This window comes from Quercus robur, chromosome 5 (genome assembly GCF_932294415.1).
Source record: "Quercus robur chromosome 5, dhQueRobu3.1, whole genome shotgun sequence".
Taxonomy (NCBI): Eukaryota; Viridiplantae; Streptophyta; class Magnoliopsida; order Fagales; family Fagaceae; genus Quercus; species Quercus robur.
Window position 1 is genome coordinate 14,724,678 of NC_065538.1, and position 20,128 is coordinate 14,744,805.

The 20,128-nt window shown below is 34.5% G+C and overlaps 3 protein-coding genes across 3 annotated transcripts in view; all 3 read right to left on the bottom strand.

The window, feature by feature from the left end:
* Nucleotides 1–4,180: 4,180 nt before the first annotated feature.
* On the bottom strand, nt 4,181–7,677 carry LOC126729019 (uncharacterized). Its single transcript, XM_050434781.1, has 4 exons — nt 7,578–7,677; nt 5,094–5,135; nt 4,751–4,794; nt 4,181–4,605 (listed from the first exon to the last, which is right to left on the bottom strand). The coding sequence occupies exons 2-4, from the start codon at nt 5,118–5,120 to the stop codon at nt 4,308–4,310; spliced, it is 369 nt and encodes a 122-aa protein (XP_050290738.1). The 5' UTR covers nt 5,121–5,135; nt 7,578–7,677; the 3' UTR covers nt 4,181–4,307.
* A 593-nt stretch (nt 7,678–8,270) lies between these two features.
* Nucleotides 8,271–11,931, bottom strand: LOC126727859 (uncharacterized). The gene is made up of 5 exons (XM_050433766.1): nt 9,895–11,931; nt 9,610–9,738; nt 9,314–9,508; nt 8,727–8,770; nt 8,271–8,586 (listed from the first exon to the last, which is right to left on the bottom strand). Exons 1-5 carry the CDS (start codon nt 11,929–11,931, stop codon nt 8,271–8,273), a joined length of 2,721 nt encoding a protein of 906 aa, XP_050289723.1.
* Nucleotides 11,932–17,109: 5,178 nt separating this feature from the next.
* Nucleotides 17,110–20,128, bottom strand: part of LOC126727860 (uncharacterized) — a 28,160-nt gene continuing 25,141 nt past the window's right edge. Inside the window, exon 5 of the mRNA XM_050433767.1 lies at nt 17,110–17,274. Coding sequence (XP_050289724.1) covers nt 17,110–17,274 — 165 coding nt within the window. The remainder of the gene's footprint in view (nt 17,275–20,128) is intronic.

Consider the following 20,128-nt stretch of genomic DNA (forward strand, 5'->3'; position numbering starts at 1 on the left):
GGCGAGATCGGGTGGGTCATGGCAAAGGTGAATGGGTTTTGATTGTGCATGGGTTCCAATGGGGGTTTGAGGTGGATTCTGATTCTAATGGGGTTTTGATTTTAATTTTTTGCTATAAATTTTGGGTGGGTTTTGATTTTTTGCTATGGATTTCTGATGTATTGGATTCCAATTTTGGATTCCGCTTTGTTGGACTTTGGTTAGATTTTGGACTCCGCTTGGTTAGACTTTGGATTTTGGATTCACATTTGTTGGTTTGGGTTGGTGTGGTGGTGATTGTGGTGGATGGTGTTTGGTCACTATGGGTTTGTTATTGTTATGTTCATCTTTGCTTACTGTGTTGGTTTGATTTGAAATGATTCTTGGTAGTGGGTGGTGTGACTATGTTGCTTAACAAAGTTGGGTGGTGTGACTGGGAAGCTGAACGGTAGTGGTGGTGGTGGGTGGTTGAGAGAGAGAGAGAGAGAAACAGAGATTAGAGAGAGAAGTGAGAATATTTGTTATATTATTTTACATTATTTTAATGTGTAGTATGCTAAAATAAAAGTTAGGATGTTAAATGTGTTGGAAAAGGGTATGGTATATATGATAAAGTAGCTTTTGAGATGGTAAAATGGATTTTTTTGTAGAAATCAGATGTGAATGCTCTAAAGCCTAGTTCTTTAGCCAGCCTATGTGTCTATCAAAATAATAAGAAGCAATGTATTATTAGGATTTAATAGGACACTTGAAAAGGATATGAGCACTACATAATTAGCCCAAAAAACAAAATCCATCAAATAGAAAGAGAGATTCTTTCTTTTTATGGGAAGAACCATCTTTTCGTTAATAGCCAATAAAAAACAATACAACACCAGAAATTTAAAGAGAAAAACTTGTGGCTATTAAGTAGTGATCTGTGGCAGTTTTTTTAAATTTTTATTTTTTATAAGTAATTTTGGTCCATTTTGGTTTACATTGATCAATTTTGGTCAAGTTCGGGCTATATCTGGTCTTGGGTAATGTTTTAGAATTCCTAAGAATGTTTAAAGACTCCATAAGAATCTCATGTATGATTGCAAATTGCATAAAGGAATATGATGCTTGAGGGTATCTAGATTCATATTCAACCTCAATTTTGTAGTAACATGAATTACTTTCGAAACAGGTGGGTATTTATATTTCTATGCTCAGAAAAAGTTGCATTTTATTTTTAAACCATTTACAAAGTCGAAATAAATAATTAAAAAAAAAATTTGTCCTTATCTCTTTTTAGCAATATGATTAAGAAATAGTTTATATGTGTGTGTGTATGTAGTGTTTCTCTTTTTTAGAATCTCCTATTTGGTATTAAGTTAGATGCTAAAAGAAAAGAAATTATTTTTATTAACAAAGATGATGTTGTGCTTGCCATGAAGAGCAAGAATTTTAAAAAATTATTTATGTATTATACATGTCATTAAAGAATGTTAGAATTTAATTTTAGTGAATTTTCCATGATTTATAGTTATATATATATATTATTTATGAGAAGATTGAAAAAAAGACTAGATATTGTGTTTACAAATCTAATTTGATATTGTGTTTATAAGAATGTCATATTTTTTAGATTCTTAGTAGATTCCGAACTAACCCAAACTTTGGAATGTTTATATTCTCAAGCATCTAGATTACTAGGCATCATATTTTGAGGAATTTGGATGCAAATTTATGTAGATTCCGCCAAACCAAAAGTCCCTTTGATTTTTTCCTCTTTTTATTACTCTCATTTACTCTCTTTCATGTTAATGAGAGTTTATATTTGTAGGTTAAAAATAAGAGAAAGTCTAAAAACACAATAAGCCTTGTCTTGTGTAGTTAACGTGTGTACAACATTGGACGCGTATTTCTTGAACTTTCTTTTATCATCTCTTCTGCTCATTTTTGGAGGGAAATTGAGAGAATAGAGGGAAAAAAATGTTTTGAATTGAATAATATTATGGAGTAGTGAAAACATCTACTTATAAGTTTGCCTCAAAAAAAAAAAAAGGTGAATAAATGAAAATGGAAATGAAGAGATCCTAACTACTTACGAGTTATGAGTTTGCCTCTAGACAAAAAATAAAATTAAAAATTAAAAATTAAACTGTAAAAAAAAGAATTAATCCAGATTCTTATGTGAGGGAGCTAATTGACCCAAATTCACAATGTTGGAGAGCGGATTTAATTGATCAAATTTTCATTCCTTTGAAGCTAGTCAGATTAAAAGCATCCCTTTGAGTTCAAATTGAAGGAAACATAGCCTTTTATGAGAAGATCAACCTTCTCATTTATAACCAATTAAAAAAAAAACATTACTACAACCCAACTTTAAAGAGAAAACCCCGTAGCCATTTGTGGCAGATTTGTTTCTAAAAAAAAAAAAGGCGAAACTACATTATTGGTCCCTGAAGTTTACCCTGTGTACGCAATTGGTCCCTCAAGTTTGAAGCGAGCACAATTAGTCCCTTAAGTTTTAAAACTGAGTTGTATTGGTTCTTTTACTAACTGCTGCTAATGGTGTTACTTACGTGGCTAATGAAACAATAACTTGACTTTTTTTTAATGACATAGCATGTTTTTAATTAAAAATTAAAAAAAAAAAAGTTTCCACGTTAGATGAAATTTAAAATCATATTAACTGGCTCACATTTCTCATAAATTAATTAAATTTTTAAAATTACACTTTAATATTTAGGTAACACTAGTTTACACTAAGCCATTACCATTCCATCACTCTTTCTCACTCTCTCATTCAATTCTGGCTCACATTTCTGAAGAACAATATAGTGCGCATTATGCACCCCCCCTCCCTTTTCTCTTGTCTTCATTCCAATTCTCTCTAGCTATTTCCTCAGAGAATCCCAAACCTTAGATCTCAACCTCAACCTCAAAACCTTCTTTATTTCTGTGAGCTCGAGTGGTTATGGCAGCTCAGTTGGCTCGGCTTCTGGTTTATTTCTTGATCGCGACGTGGCTTGCAGTCGAGAACGAGTATATTGCTTTGGCTTTGACGATGCTGTTGTTGAGGCTAATTCACCGCTTCTCAGACGAAGCAGCGAAGGCGCTCAAGTTTTTGCCGTCGGAGACAAACGACAGTGCCGGAGTGTCACCACTTCTCCTTTCTCTCTCGTTGTGGGTTTTTACAATAGGTAGAAAATAAAATTTTTAATTCAGTACTGGTGAATATTTTTTCTCTAAATTTAGTTTCTAATTTTTTAATTAAAAACATTCCACATCATTAAAAAAAATGTCAAGTCATTGTTCCGTTAGCCACGTAAGTAACACCTTTAACAATAGTTAGTAAAAGGACTAATACAACTCAGTTTTAAAACTTAAGGGACTAATTGTACTCGCTTCAAACTTGAGAGATCAATTATGCACACAAGGTAAATTTCAAGGATCAATAGTGTAGTTTCGCCAAAAAAAAAACCCTTTTAGGTCCATTTCGGTCTACAATGGTCCATTTGGTCCATTTTAGTCAATTCAGTTCACTTTAGTCTATTTTGATTCCATTTGGTCCATTCAGTCTATTCCAGCCCATGCCAGTTCAGTCGACCTCGGTTTATTTGGTCTATTTAGTTCACTTCGGTCCACTTTAGTCCATTTTGATCTATTGCAGTCCATTCAGTCCACTTTAGTACATTTAAAAAAATAGTAGGAACTAATTGTCATACAAAAATTTGCAGATGACCAAACATAGTTGTCAAAAAATTATTTAAATTTAAAACTAACCTTGTTACATTGGAAAATTATAACTAGACTATGATTTTCTAAAGATTTTTTTTAAAAAATATATTTTTCTACAACATTATTGATTAATCAATTATCATATGACATATCAATCAGTATTTGGTTTAGTTCGGTCACTTGTTTTGGCTATTAGGAAATAAAATTTAGTTGTTTCCATCGTTTGAGAAGGCTATTTATTGCAAGAATGTAAGCCTGAGGATTTTTCATGCCAAGATTACTATGATATGTTTTATAGCACACAAGCTGGTAGATTAAGGTGTACCAGTAGTAATACCAAGTCATTCATTGATTGAGCTAGGATAAACTGTGTTCTTAATTTTGGGATGGCTATTGGTAGAGTGGCAGATGAAGTAGGGATATTGAAGGGGTTGTGTACGTGGTGGCAGCTACGAACTCATTGTTTGGAAAGTCTATTTTTTCATTTCCAGCTAAGATTAATCACATGCATTAAAATCCTTTCTACAAACATTGATGGTGTTTCATTCAAGACAATTTATTACTTCTAATTGGGTCTAGTCAGATTCAAGTTCTCTGGGGTGCTACTCTTCAAATTTGCTTCATTTCTCTTCCGATTTGGCACCCTGAGCTTGATGAAAATATTTCCAGTTAAAGTTATTAAAGCTGATGTGACGAAGGGACGTTTGTTCCATATTTCCTTCACTGCTTCCAGCTTTATTTAGCTCAGCAAGGCGCTTTTGTTCGGCCTTATTTTCAATCTGCCTCTGATACTCCAAAGGCTCTTTCTCCTCCTCAGGCCTAAGTTTCTGTTTTTCTTGTCCCAGTTCATCAGTGATTACAGGGCCAACAATCTCTGGATTAGGAGGATTATCTCCGCCATGTTCAGCTGGAAGGGAACTGAAGCACAAAACAGGTGAAAAATCATTGTAGCTTTATTTAAGTCTAGGTATTGGGGGCACATATGGCCAAAAAATTGACAGATTTTCGCATATTTTAGTCAATGGAAATGTTTAAGTAGGAACAAAAACAATTAATGACTTACATTTGCTCCGCATTTTCCTGTCGCTCTTTGCTACTTCCGGTTGCCTACAATAAGCAATAATTGAAATACCTTAATAGAAAAATAGAATGTAATTAAAAAAAAAAAAAGAAAAAAAAAAAGATAGTTCTTCTCACATAAATCTCTTAATTTAATTAATGGTAATTGAATTTCTTGTATATAAAACCAAAAAAAAAAAAAAAAATCCATAAATTAAAAGTATATAGACCTGCTAGGCTACCACAATCAAGGTAATATAAAAAATAATTAAATAAATGTACATCAAGATAAAGAGGAAGCGAAAATTATATTGCAATGTAAATGTAAAAATTTACATATTAATTACCTGATGTACGCATTTTAATGTTGCCATAAATGAGAAAATAATCTGCACAATCAATTAAGAACACTTCAATAAATTATATAAAAAATTAAGATGAATTGAATTATCTAAAAAAAATTAAAAACCATAGAATTCAGGTAATAATTCAACTACATTAATAGTAAAATGGAAACACAATAAAATAAAATAAAAACCTACTTCTTCTCACCGAAAAGCTGAAATTTTCCTTATGTAGTACTTCACCTAATTTTAGTATTTTTATTGATTGAAATAGAGTTGTAGTTGAGTTTTATTTCAACTCAATTTCTATTAGATTCAAACTTAGATGCTTATTTAATTCTAATCTATGTTTTCTTATGTGGATTATCATAACAAAAAGGTTGTTTTTGTTTGTGATACAAAGATGTTTAAAAAAACTTCAATCTTATTTTATTTGCACTCCTAAAAAGTTGTTAAGGATAAAAAGAGTGATGGTATCAAAAAATTATTTATAAAATGAATAGATGAAGAATTTGAATTGCAATCAAATTAATATTTTTATTTCCTTAAAAATAATAAGAGAAGAAGATAAGAACAAAAATAATATTTATTTATTTAAAATCTGTCTCTATATAGATAGAGAGAGGGATGTATATATATATATATATATATATAGCCTTTGAATGACTATTAAATTATCGTTAAAGATGTCCTTCTTATGCTCAAGTTTAAAGTAATTGATGTCAGATCTACGCATATTGTACATAGTTTATTCACAGACCAGTAAGGCAATAACATATTATATATAGCAAGCTCATTGTACCTCTCTTGATGAAAAATAAAAAGTTAAATGAAATAAAAGAAAGAAGAAGAAGAACTTCAATGCCTAGGAGTAGAGCCAGAAATTTTTGTTTGGAAGGTCAAGTTGTGATACTAATATATTTATCAAGACAACTTCACACACGTATGTACACACATTTTTGTTTTGTTTTGTTGTTTTTTATTATATACACACATATACATACTTTTTTTTTTCCGATAATTTATATATATGCACACTCCAAAAAAAAAAAAAGCTTAGTATTTTCTTTGAAAATTATGTTTGATGGTGATCTTTCATAAAATAAAATTTATTTTTACCTTTTTTTATAGTGAAATTATTAAAAAGTTTCATTTTCAATACAAGTTATCAAATTTTACACTAAAGTAAGAAAAAAAATTATAATTGAACTAATGAAATTTCTAAAAACATGAATGATTCAAAATTGGAGAAATAAGTTATGCTCCAAACATATTTGAATTTTGCTCTAACCTATTATGTGGCATTTAAAGAGACATTTTATGTGTAGTTTTGACAAGATTTTTTTTATGAGTTAATGACTTGACACCGCAACATAACAAGTTAAAAAAGATATATCCAAATATGTTTGGTACCAAACTAGTAGGAGTCTCGTGCTTGCACGGTTTTGGTCATAAATTTTTCTATATAGTAATTTTTTGAGAAACAATAACTAAATGAATCATTATTCCTTAATTTTAGTATTCTCATATATATACACACACATATAACCAAATGAATGATTATTGTTATAATAACTTGTAATGAACTGCTTCTAAAATGCTTAATTCTATATATTATTCATTTTATTTTATATCTCTAATTAAAATGATTAGTAAAAGGTTCCTATTTTTATATATATTTATAATACCATATAATTACAATTGAAAACAGTAAGCAAAGAGAGACTCACATTAAAATCGAACAGGAATTGAAAATAAAGCTAATAGTAAAATCCAAAAGTTAAAAATAATATTATTATAAAAAAAAGTACATGTGTTATATAAACAAACCAAAACATCAAAATAATATTAACATATAACAAAAGAAGAGATCAAAAGTAGATTAATATCTAAGCAGTAAATTAGTATCAACATAAAATTACCAAAGCAATCACCATAGCATATAAAGAGCACCAAATTTACAAATTATAAGCTATCCAAATTTCTAAGCATTTAAAAATAAATATTGTTGTCAATTTTTCTTGTTTATTAATAATTATATATACTTTTGGATCTTTATCAAATATTCTAAATTTTTAGCATTGAAATTTGCGGGGAAAAAAAACCCTCCAAACCACTCATTGGTGCACCCGTACCCACCAATATGCCAATATGAATCAACAGAAAAATCAAAGCTGACACATTCTAAATTTGCAAGACATTGAAGTTTAAGATTCTAACTTAATGAGGAATTCAAATCCATGTGAGTTTGAATGCTTATTAAAAAAAATTGGTGCACTCTTAATAAACTATATATATAGTAGAACATATAATTTTTTTAATCAAACGTGAATCATTCAGGATATTCATTGTTAGGAATGCTCAATTAAATTGATCAGATTCCATTGAAGATAACAGTACTGTGAATTTGACATACATTAAATTTCTTTTCTGACCAATAAGCAAATCAAAGAAAAAAAAAAAATGAAGGGAAGGAGAAATATATACCTTACTTTGGGGATTAAGGGAGCAACAATATCAATGAGAAGTATTTTTAGTGCCTAACCGAAAGTCTATAATTCAATTTTATAAATGTTAGAGGAAAGCGCCTCACAAATAAAAAAAATTTAGAGAAAACCTTTATATAACCTGCTATGAATACTAGTCCGAAAGCAATTAGGAGATAGTGTTGCAATTGAAATAGGAAATAGATTTCCAGGACTTGCACGCCACACCAAAACAAAATCATGGCTTAGGATAAGTTAAAGCCACGACTTTCACAATATAAATTACTATTAAATAAAATTGTTTCAAACACAGATTGCTTTTGTTACACGGTGTTTATCTAAAAACTTATATTGATAAGTTTTTAGATAAACACGGTTCAAAGGACTTATCATTATCCATTGAATTGCAAGAGTTTATCATTATCTTGTATCTGTCCCATTCTGTCAAAGATTCCCAACCTCCATTACAAGGTTCTCTTTAATGTCAGATGCCAGTCGCATGGGTGTTAGAAAACCGAACACAGTGCAAACTGAGATTGAAAGGAGAAAATTCCAACTAAGACTAAGATTAATCACATGCATCAAGATCTTTTGTACAAATATTGATGGTGTTTCATTCAAGACAATTTATTACTTCTAATTGGGTCTAGTCAGATTCAAGTTCTACTCTGGGGTACTACTCTTCAAATTTGCTTCATTTCTCATCCAATTTGACACCCTGAGCTTGATAAAAATACTTCCAGTTAAAGTCATCAAAGTTAATGCGCCTAAGGCACTTTTTTTCCATATTTCCTGCACTGCTTCCAGCTTTATTTAGCTCCGCAAGGCGCTTTTGTTTGGCCTCATTCTCAACGTGCCTCTGGTCCTCCAAATGCTCTTCAAGCATTCTTTGCTCTTTCTCCTCCTCAGGCATAAGTTTCGGTTTGTCTTGCCCCAGTTCATCAATGATTACAGGACCAAAAATCTCTGGATTAGGAGGGTTATCTCCGCCATGCTCAGCAGGAAAGGATCTGAAGCACAAAACAGGTGAAAAATCATTGTAGCTTTATTTAAGTCTAGGTAATGGGAGCACATATGGCAAAAAAATTTACAGATTTTCACATATTTAGTCAATGGAAATGTTAAAGGAGTAACAAAAACAAAGACTTACATTTGCTCCACATTTTCCTGATGCTCTTTGCTACCTCCAGTTGCCTAAAATAAACAAATTGTATATTTTTGGGACATTAGATTGCATAATAGATTCTCCAAATTTTTTGTGAACTAGGATCTCTATGCAGACTTTATATCTTTCTTTCTTTCTGAGAAATTGCAAAGTTTATATCCAATTAGCTAGCTTCTGTGATAATCTGTTTCAGTAAGTGCGAGTGTTTAATATCTTTTATATGTCATATGTATTAGATTGCTCATATATTTTTTGTTTCTTTCAGAGTTCAGATCCTTAAATACTACTATTCTAGTAAACTTGAGCCACATTTTCCTAAATTGGATACCTCTGAAATACCTCATTTACACTAACTTGGCACCTCTATATCTTAAGCCTTTGGCATCCAATTCAAGTATATTTGTCCAAAATTCGGCTATCTTATGTTAATATTTAACTTGTTAGATGCTCTTATTGTCACACATTTAGTTCCTCCCCCTTCTCCATTTTTTCTGGTGAATTTATACATGTGTAGCTTTAGACAACTGTAACAACCATACAAAATAAACAAAACAATAACTAGTATACAAGACCTGTAATTCCTTTGGCTTTCTTTTATTCTTTTTCTTCATTTTTTCCTTTGATTTTCCCTTCCCTTGTCTTGCATCACCACATCCTTTGTCAGTGGTGATCTTCTTGTCATCAAGATCAGGTTCTGATAACAATGCTTTTGCTGCAGCCTTAGACTTCTCTTCCGCATCTTTTTTAGCCAGTTCATCCAGGCGTTCCTATAAAAGGGGAATAGTTTACCATAAACATCAGATCATAGACGGGCAAGATAACTATATGAGAACCTTCAATAAAACAGCACGGAGAATCCAACACAAACCAGAATGAATGACTTCAGCAGGGGCACCATAATTGATCGGTAGTCATAAGCAGTTACCGCTTCAATTTTCTTTCCCGTCTGCTGCATAGCAATAGTAGTTGTCCTGATTATACCATCAAATTTGTAAAGCTGCAACAATAAACATACTGAAATTCAATCATCCTATGGAACGAAACAGTTCATCAAGCAACATATCTAATATCAAACACAACACTACACCTATGGACATTGGATTTCACTTCAAGCATGAAATTTATCATGTTCATAAATTTGACTATATCATACCTTTTCATTTATCTCACTAATATGCTTCTTGATCTCTAATTTTATTTCATTGTCCTCGTGATTTTCTTCCAAAATATACCATATGATATCCGACTCAAAATTCTCATCGTTTGTGTTCTTAGTCTGCCTCTCCCGTTCTGACAAGAGAGACTCGCAACTCAATGGTTTGTGCCTAAACTCTTCCCTTCTTTTATCTTCTTCAACGCATATACTATCCAAATTCTGAAATACCTTAATGTATCTCAAATACAGTATTTTTTTCTCAAGAATGTTCTGCATCCGGTGAAATTCAGCCTCATAGATCTTGAAAAAATCTTTCCCTTGACTTCTACTTGTTTCTCTCAAATTTGCCCACTGCTTCAATTGCTCCCCAATATTAATATTAGTACTTCCCTTCAATAACCAATCCACAATAGCATCTTTACACTCATCATCATTTAATACGATTTCAGCATTAGCACTAGAAGTAACAGCGGCTCCATCATTCGGCACAAGAAGCTCTCCATGCAACATTCTCTTGTCAAAAACTACACAAGAGAAGTCCTCATTGAATACAATCTTCTCATGACAAGCAACACAAGACTCACCTCTAATCTTATCCTTTGCAAGACTCGAGCAGAGCCCGTATAACCCACAAATATGAGCGAGATCATCCAAGAACTTGAACACACGATTAAGCTCTGAGATGTCAAGAAAGCATGCTGAGAGCAGAGTGCGGTTCATCCAATGTTCCTTAAGCAGCTTTTCCGGGATTCGCTTCTTAAGCATTTCCATTATCAAGTCCATGAACACTAAAAGATGACTTGAAACAAAAAATCTAACCCTCAAGAACAGGCGTAACCTTGCTCGAATTTCATTAATGACCTTGTCACGCCTGCTATCTTTGCAATAAGGCCATTCTTTCTGGTTCATGAAAACTGTAGACTCATTTAGGCCTTCATCTCCACGCCTGTTTCTTGACAAATCTTCCATCATTTTCTTAGCGGCGATCACGTCCACAGGTCCCCACTTTCTTGATTCAACGGTGTCATGGACTGAATCAAATTCAATTTCCGGCATGAATGATTGTGATTCATCGGAGAAAGTCCCTAAATGCACACTCTTGATATGCTCCCTATTCAATTCGACGTCAAAAGACCTCTCATTGCAACAACAACACTTCCAAAACTTCCAATTCTTCACCACCTTCACATACTCCACTGCCTGCATCAACACTGCCATTGCCGCCGGTGAGTTATTCTTAGCAAAATGCAGTTTAAGGTCTTCGATTCGAATCCTCAACAAATCCTTCTTTTGCTCCATACTCATCCCGTGGTTCCAATAGTCCTTGACTCGTGTCGCCACCACCGTGTCAACATCAGCCGCAACTTTCTTTACGTTCTTGAGCTTTCTTTTGTTATCTGACGAGGCCAATTCTTGCGTTTTGAAGTTCTTCCTCGCCGAAACAGCTCTCAGTTCGATCTCTTCCTTTCTGTCTTGTAGTTCTTGAATCTCATTCGTTATGCTTCCCAAATATTTAGTGTCTATGAGATACACGCTTCTCAATTTGAAGAGTCTGAGGTTCTTTCTGATTAAATCAATTTCGTCCTCCCCGTGAACAGTGGGGTTTTCGATGGATAAACTGGTATCACACGCTTGGATCACAGCTTCGAAGCCAGCATTGGCGTCGTTGTAGGCTAATTTGACGAGTGCAATGACGTATGAGTACCAGAAGGAGAGAGAGATGGGGCATAACTCGACTGCTCGCTTGGAAGAGTTGACGGAACTCTTGGCAATTTTGAGCTTTTTGTGGTCGGGAGTGGCAGTAGAGTTGAGGCTTTTGTCGAGAAGGTAGCTGAGTGTGTTATGAGCAAGCGCAGAGTTTGGGTGGCGAGATAGGATGTCCTTGACAAGACTCAAGGCTTCGGTGGGGTTCCCATTGTAGAATTCGTTCATGGCGTGATCAACTTCTTCGGTGATGTTGGGTGATTGATCATCAACATCGGACGGTGGAGGTTGAGAGGGAGATGGGGTTGCGTTGCGTTTCATGCTGCTCATTTTGGAGGGAAATGGAGAACAGAGAAAAGGGTGGCTTGAATTTAATTGCTTTTATGAAGAAAACTTGAAATGGGTGAGAAACCAAAAAAGGGAAAAAGGGAGTTAAGCAAATACAGAAATATTATTAGCCAATATTTATGCCTGCCTCAATTTAAGCGTGTTGTATAACTAAGCATTTTTTTTTTTTGAGAATCTATAACTAAGCATTTTGTTCGATTAAGCATACGGAATTATTGAGTAATACCTCAATAAGATAATGGTTCTTGTACTAATATAAAGTATAAACTCTAAATTTTGGACAATGGATAACCTCTTACTTCAACTATTGGTTTTTTATCTACAACAATCAAGTTTTAGTCCCAAATTTTTGAAGTTAACTATGGGTCCCCAACAAACTAATCAAGGTCAATCACGTGTATGTATTCATTTCCATTTTAGTCTATTTGGAGTCATATTCTCCGTTATTTTCTTAATTGACCCATTCAGTTTTACTACTACTACGAACAAAACTATCTTGTCCTTCATTCTTGTAGAGCATTTCAAGATCTTGTTTCATAATGAACATAGGTTCTGTGGTGCCCAAACCCAGTGGTGTTTCTTTCAAGGACGAAGAATTTGAGCTCCTAATTTATTTGTTGGTGGGTTTCCTTGTGTTCCTACTGGTTATTGCCTCAAACGTTGCCTTGACAGCATAAACCCCTCGCCTTTGTGGTCATTAGCCCAATTCTCACCTACCCTCTCATTTTCCCTCTACTCCAAGTATTGCAATCTCTTTCAACTCTCTCCCTTTCTATGTGTTTGCCAACCCCCTCTCCATTCGTCCCATCTTCTCTCCCTTAGTGGGGATCCAAATTATTACTTTTGCACCAGTTCCCACGTAATTCCATTTCTGCCTAAAATCCCAAGAAAAATTATTTATTCTAAGGATTCTCTTGAAATTTATTCCTGATGCCAAATAGCATTCTGTAGTGAACTTCCCAAAAGCACTAATTGTGCTTGAGGAACTGACCTTAATTTGACCATCCCCTCATCGGCCTCCCCTGTAGGTGTGCTAGTTGAAATTGGACCTACCCGACCTAGATATAGTAAGTTTCACCCGAGCACCAACCTTGCACTCTTGCACTTATGTCATTGGGCTTGGCCTATCCCTATAGTGTTGGGCTAGTTTCAATTTCCTGGGACAACCTTGGGCTTTGGTTACCTAGGCCAATCTTGGTTATTTGGGCCCAAGTCCCTACAGGTTCTATGCTTGTTTTATCCAAAATCGGCAAATATTTGGGCGTCCTATTGTTAAGATGGTATGGGTTCTGGAGTTAATTAGCTCTAGACTAAATAGCACTTTCTTCTCTTACAAGAGCATGGTGAGTTCATGGGTTTCTATTCATAAATAAAGTAAGTAAAAAATATGCCACCATAGCCAGATTTGTCTTGTTTTATGAACAAAAGGGAGCTAAAGGACTTTGGGAGGCTTTGAACACTGTGGTGGTGGTCAGTTTTAACAAGAAGATGTAAAAATGTCTTGTGCTTAAGCTAAATTAAAATTTAAAAAAAAAAAATATATATATATATATATATATGTTATGCTGAAAATGGGCTATAGGATTCTGAAGGCTACATTCCGATTTTCTTTATAGAATGGAAGAATTGCATGGTTATTGTTCTCTAGATTAACTTATGGGGCTCTATTGTGGTTTTCTTTTTAAATTTTTACTAACATAGCTAATTTATTTTTTATTTTTAACTGGTTGTATCAACTGTTAGTTGAATTATTTGTCAACGAGATGTATAGGGCTATGGAATTATGTAACATTGTAAACATTGATGAATAAAAGAGAGGGTTTATGAGCCCTAACCCTGTAAGTCCACACGTGTAGAGTAAATTGTTTAACACTTATAGCACAAACCCATTTTTGACATATTGGTCCTAGTATCTAGGGATGGCCTTGGGTAGGGTATGGATCGGGTATACCCATATCCGACCCGAAAAGTTTACCCATGGATGATACCCGATTATCAATACCCGTTAATATCCATACCCGAATCTTATCTGAATATATTATCCATGGATATCCATACCCTACCCGGAACCCATTTAATTTTTTTTTTTTTTTAATTCAAAACATTTTAACATAAAAACTAACCAATCTTGAAAAAGAAAAAACTAATCAATAAAAAAATTTTATTGATTAGTTTGTATCTGCTTCTTTCTTCTTCTTCTTCTTTTTTTTTTTTTTTTTGGAGATAAAGATAGAAATTTTATTAGATAAAAAATAAAATAAAGAAGCAACATTTTCCTCTGCCTCTTCAGTTGTTTGTCAAGCAAATGGCAACTCCTAAAATAAATTTTACAAAATCAAGGTCAATGTAACAGTAACGAAAGTCACTTTCAGGCTTTTTAATGTAAAATATTTCCATTGGATGAAGCCTCCTTGGAACTTTCATAAGTGGTGCATCAAAATAACTTTGAAAATTTCCAGCCTCAAGAGTAGCACTCATTACAACTAGCTTCAGATCAGGTCTATTTGTCAAAATAACTCTGAAAATCTTCAGTTGTTTGTCAAGCAAATGCCAACTCCTAAAATAAATCACAAAATACTACTATTTCCATGGTAGTGAAGATCAGTATGTAACATTGTATTCCCATCATGAACTCTAACAATGCAGGACCTGTTAAAACAAACATAAATAATATTAAAACATGTTATTTATGAAGCAGCACGGAGGCAAAAATAAGCACAGTAAGAATCTTTGTTGGCATCCTTTAAGACCACAGAGAGGCATAGGAGCTTAATGCTTGTCGTACAACATGTTAAATAAGATTGATCCACTTGGGGGACAATGCAGAGCTATGTTTAAAATATAATTTTATATGTAACTTTAGTTCTTCAACACAATTGATTACAATAAATTACATTTGTTAAAATTGATAGAGTCAAGCTTTAACAGAGAAAAGAAAATCAGCACAATTACGCTTGAGTTACAATAATTGCCCCAGATTCTTCTTCTAGTGACTAGGCAGAATTATTTTAGGTGAGATTTTATGCTTAGCTAGACAAGCATCTGGTCTGGTCTTTTTAAAGCCTTTAAAGGTGTAGCCTATTTTTAAATCCTAATCAAATTAAAGAAAAAAGCACTTCATAGTGTCCAATTTAAAGAAGTTTATTGAAAAAAGAAATAGAAAAGTTTACGAAATTTTCCAGTGGCAATTGTAGCTCATCGTAATAATATGAGGCAAACCTAACACTTCCTATCATTGCTTGTCTTATTTTGTACATAATCAGGTATTTGATTTTTTAATCAAATGCCTAAACCATCAAAAACTTCAGCTTTTGAATGAACTCTAACATACATCTCCAATATTCATCTATTGCCCCAATTCATAAGTTTGGCCTGAATATTTAATGGCAATATCAACAATATAAAGTAGTTAAACATGGGGTAAAATTGAATCCTAATACAACTATATCAATAGGACAACATAATGGAATTCTTACTATTTAGATGAGCTAAAAAAAAAATTGAATCCTAACATCGATCTATCTATATTCAAGTGGTAGTTCAAAGCTCCATACCAAAACTCATCACAAATAAACTGCCATTCACGTGCTACACTGCCCTCGCAATCAGTTACCTCTAGCTAAACACTATCTAGCTACTTTTTCATGATGGGAACACGGATCAAGTTTTGCCTAGAAGCAGCTTACAAGGATGAAAGAAGAACCTGGCCTAGAACTGAACTCATCAGGTGTGCAGAAGCAAGAGCTTGGATTATACTTAATCTCTTAGACAAGGACGAACTATTCAAGCTGTCAAAGGAGGAAATTGAGACCATTTGCAGTTTGACTGAAGGTATCTACTGTACATGCTGTACAGGCTAAGTTTATTAGCATCTCTACAGTACTACTATAACTTTGAAGTTCTATTTGGATTCTGTATGTAAATTTCCTTTCTTGATAATTTTCTTTTACAGGGTATTCAGGATCAGACATGAAAAACCTAGTGAAGGATTCTTCTATGGGTCCACTTAGAGAGGCTCTTAGACAAGGCATAGTGAAGGATGCTTCTATGAAAAACCTAGTGAAGGATGCTTCTATGGGTCCACTCAGGATGCTTCTATAATATTCAACCCCAAAAAGTTTACCATTATGGCATTCCACTCAGACTTTCATTACTAGAAAGAACTCTTAAAAAAAAAAGCAGCAAAGAATACACAAACACACACAGTGATACAACACAATCAACATATAAACAGAAAATTCACAATACCCAAATATTGTTTCATATTCACACACACAAACACAAATCATTTCATGAAAATCTTACAATTACACCTCTCTCTACTTAGCATATCATTCTAACTCTACCTAAACTAAAGTACCAGTTTCCAAACATAGACCAAAATCAAGGATAATCAAGGATAATAATACCTATCCATTAGTCTGAAAGCTCCATGGCATGACTTTCCTCCAGTTCATCTTCTTCATAATCATCAAGAACGTTTTGAATGGTAGCATCTTTTAGTACACTTTTAAGTTCGCTCCATAACCAATTCTGCCCACACATCAATGCTTCTAAGGTATCATGATGAAGACGGCTACGATGTGGACTCAACAATCTCCCACTAGTGCTAAAAGCCGACTCCGAGGCAATTGTTGTCATAGAAATAGCCAAAATATCCCTTCCAATGCGCTGCAAGGTAGGATACTTACTAGCATTACGCTTCCACCAACCCAAAACATCAAATTGTTCAGTTCTAGGTGCCACTTTCTCACTAGTATAAAGTTCAAAATCTGATATAATATCCCTACTCCTTTGGCCTATGTTAGTAGTCGCATTACTAACAAACAAATCATAGTCCCTCATTGTATCATCATGTTCATGTGCAGCACTTGATGTAGATGTAGAAGATGAAGTTTGAGAATAAATGACTCCTCTATCATTGTTTTCTAAGTCATACTCCACAAACAACTCAAAAAGAAGGTTCTTAATCTTGTCAATTTCTTCATTAGCCTTACTACCGTACATTTTATTAAAATAAAAGGTCAATAACATCAATTTATATCTTGGATCTAAAACAATAGCCAAACTCATGATATCATGAACGTCACTCCAATATTTATCAAACTTAGCTAACATCTTTGCTGCCATTTTCTTAACCAACTTATCTTCACTTGAAAGCTACTGATTTAATTCCAACTTCAACCGGAAGACTGAAGGAAAATAATGATTAGCTGTAGGGTAGGCAGTACCAGAAAGCAACTCAGTAACTTTATGAAAGTAACCCAACTTCTCGCAAACAATTTGTGCTACCTCCCAATCCCTATTAGTTGGAGCAAACTGATACTGAGGCTCACAACACAGTAAATGTGGAAAAACATCTTTATAAATCAAGGCAGTTGAAAGCATCAAATATGTAGAGTTCCAACGAGTCCTACAATCAAGTACTAATTCCTTAGTACTTGCACTATGTGATTGGCGAGATATTTTTTCAAAAATTTCTGTTCTTTTTGGTGATTGTGTCCAAAAATATATACTACTTCGAACCTTTTCAATACCATCACCAATTACATTCAAGCCCTCTTGAACAACCAAATTCAGAATATGTGATGCACAATGCACATGCAACAATTTTCCACCTAAAATAATTGTGATAGTTTTTAGACCCCTTAAACAATTGATTTAACCTAGGTAATTAGCCAAGTTGTTACTTAGTCCAATTAAACAAGTCTACGTTATCACAATAATAAAGATCAAATCATGCAAAGCAGCAAAAAAAAAATAACACACGATATGATCACCTAGGAAAACAAACCGGTAAAAACCTGGGAAGAATTTGACCTAGCTATCCTCAAGGTAAACTTGAATCCACTATCTTGAAAGAATCGAAGTTCATACAATAAGACTTACAAGCCCCCACGCTTGACTTCTTATTGCTACCAACCAGTAGAACTTACTGACACGACCACGTGCAAGCTCCGAATCCACGGACTCCTTCTTTCTTGGATTCACCACCAGATACAAGCACACCCGCTTGTGTTTTCTTTAAACTTCAATGGCAGCAACTGAATTGATCATCAAGGTGTAGATAAATCTTCTCCTTGAAAACCCTAAGTTTGTGTAAAGGAAAACTCGTCTAGATCTCACAAGAGATTTACACAAACCGCAATTATGAGCAACACTAAAATGTGGTTAGGGTTTGCCTTTTATACTTATGACAAATAAGAAACCCTAAAAACGTTTTAAAACACTTAGGGCTGAGTTGGACGAATCTGCAGAAAATCATTCTGCCCGAGTTTCGATCAATCGAGCCTGTCTTTCGATCGATCGAGCCAGGCCGAAAGGCACAATGCTTCCTGCTTTAACTCGATTCCAACTTTACATAAAATCACAACTTTGAGCTAGACTAAAACACTTCTAAACAAATTTTTTTTATCATGGTTTGCCAACAATACAAATTAGAGTTCTAAATACATAAAATCCTAAAACTTTAAAACTTGACAAACTCCCCCTTTGGCAATCTGTGACAAAACACAACTAGAAGCTCAAAGTTTACAAAATAAAAAGCCCTTTTCAAACTAATGCTCATAAAACAAATTCAATCCTAACTACTATCCATCAGTTGCAAGTGTAGACAGCAGAACAATTGAATCAACCTGTATTTTTCCTGAAACATTAAACAAAATGCATAACCGCATGTGTGGAAACAATACAAGTAAACAAAATAACTTCTTAATTTCAAACAACACACAATAGAGACACATATCAATGAATAACTCATAAATATAAATCAATAAGCAGTTTGAAACAAGAAACATATAAAGTACCAACAAAACATAAAACTCCCCCTAACATGAATATCACATCAAAAACATGGCAAGAGCTAAAAATGTAAAGTACAAAGTAAAGCACCTAGATATAATCTAAACTCCACAAGCTCCAACCAAAAACATATACTCCCCCTAAAAGCAAAAATTCTACAAAGTACTCCCCCTTTTTGTGACGGAATGCCAAAGGGCAAACAGAATCCATCATCAAAAGGGAGGTGGTCTAAACTGCGCCAACTCCGCACGCAAGGCACGAATCTGATCAAGCATGTCCACCAAAATCTGTCCATGAGCCGCCTGAACGGTCAAGACATGATCCAACGTGCGACGAATGTCTGAATCATCCGAAGCAGTCGGTGGAGGAACATCATCATCTGTAGCAGCACCTGATGTCTCAGCAGCATCAACACCTGTAGAAGAGGGAGGAGGGGGAACACCACTAGATGACGCACCTCTAGGATAAGAAGGAGCAACTGTCAAGTAAGCAGCCCTCTGACGAAGAAAGGTGGCACCAATGGGAGCAACAACATGAACAGGCTCACCAGATGGAAAACCATCTAAACCTAAAAAGAGCAAAATCCTATGAATTAAAATAGGATGAATTAGCGCACGCCCTACAGCAGAACTCCTATGAACCTCGTTCAAAGAATGAAGGAACAAGTGAGGAAAACTGATAGACGCTCTAGAAACAAAGGCATACAAAAACACACATCGCTCTGAAGGAATGGTGTGGAAGTGAGAAATAGGCCATAACGAATAACACGCTATCCTAAAGAAGAGATAGGCAGTCTCGGTAAGCTCAGCGGACGTGATCCGAGGATCAGAACCCCACTGGATCGATGACCCAGTGATGTATGACATGACAACATCTAATGAGGGTAACTCATCATAGGGATAGTCAGGCTCCCGAACAACCGGAACCCCAAGAGCCTCAGCCACTACCCGAGGGGTAATGGTGAACTCAACACCTCGTATCCAACTCCTAACAAGAGTGTTGGAATCATAGACGTGGCAAGAGAGGTTCGAGAAGAACTCTCTAATCAGGACGGTCGGGGGTGAATGATCTATCTCTAAGAGAGGCAGCCAACCTCTAGACTTAAAATTGGCCCTAATGGCCGGATCAAGCTCATCTAAGACCACAGCTCGCTCAGCCCAAATCTTACGCTTATGGTTCAAATTCTCAAAGGCCTCTCGACACTTATCATTCCTAAACTCCTCAACGCTAGAGGGAGACACAGAAGAAGTGGAAGGGGTCCTATTGGCTCTAGTTTTCCTAGGCATGGTGCTAAGATAAAGACCAAAATACAAAGCAAAAGAACAAAACACAAAACTAAGGGCAGACTGCAAGTTAGCACAAAAAAAATAGAATAAAA

What these genes read in the sequence shown, in the direction of transcription:
- LOC126727859 (XM_050433766.1), bottom strand. Translation starts at nt 11,931, where the DNA reads ATGAGCAGCATGAAACGCAACGCAACCCCATCTCCCTCTCAACCTCCA. An exon ending in TGCTGAAGTCATTCATTCTG is followed by an intron (nt 9,509 to 9,609) that starts GTTTGTGTTGGA and finishes CCCCTTTTATAG; the next exon opens with GAACGCCTGGATGAACTGGC. An exon ending in GAAAGCCAAAGGAATTACAG is followed by an intron (nt 8,771 to 9,313) that starts GTCTTGTATACT and finishes TGTTTATTTTAG; the next exon opens with GCAACTGGAGGTAGCAAAGA.
- LOC126729019 (XM_050434781.1), bottom strand. Translation starts at nt 5,120, where the DNA reads ATGGCAACATTAAAATGCGTACATCAG. An exon ending in CATTAAAATGCGTACATCAG is followed by an intron (nt 4,795 to 5,093) that starts GTAATTAATATG and finishes TGCTTATTGTAG; the next exon opens with GCAACCGGAAGTAGCAAAGA. An exon ending in CAGGAAAATGCGGAGCAAAT is followed by an intron (nt 4,606 to 4,750) that starts GTAAGTCATTAA and finishes TTTGTGCTTCAG; the next exon opens with TTCCCTTCCAGCTGAACATG.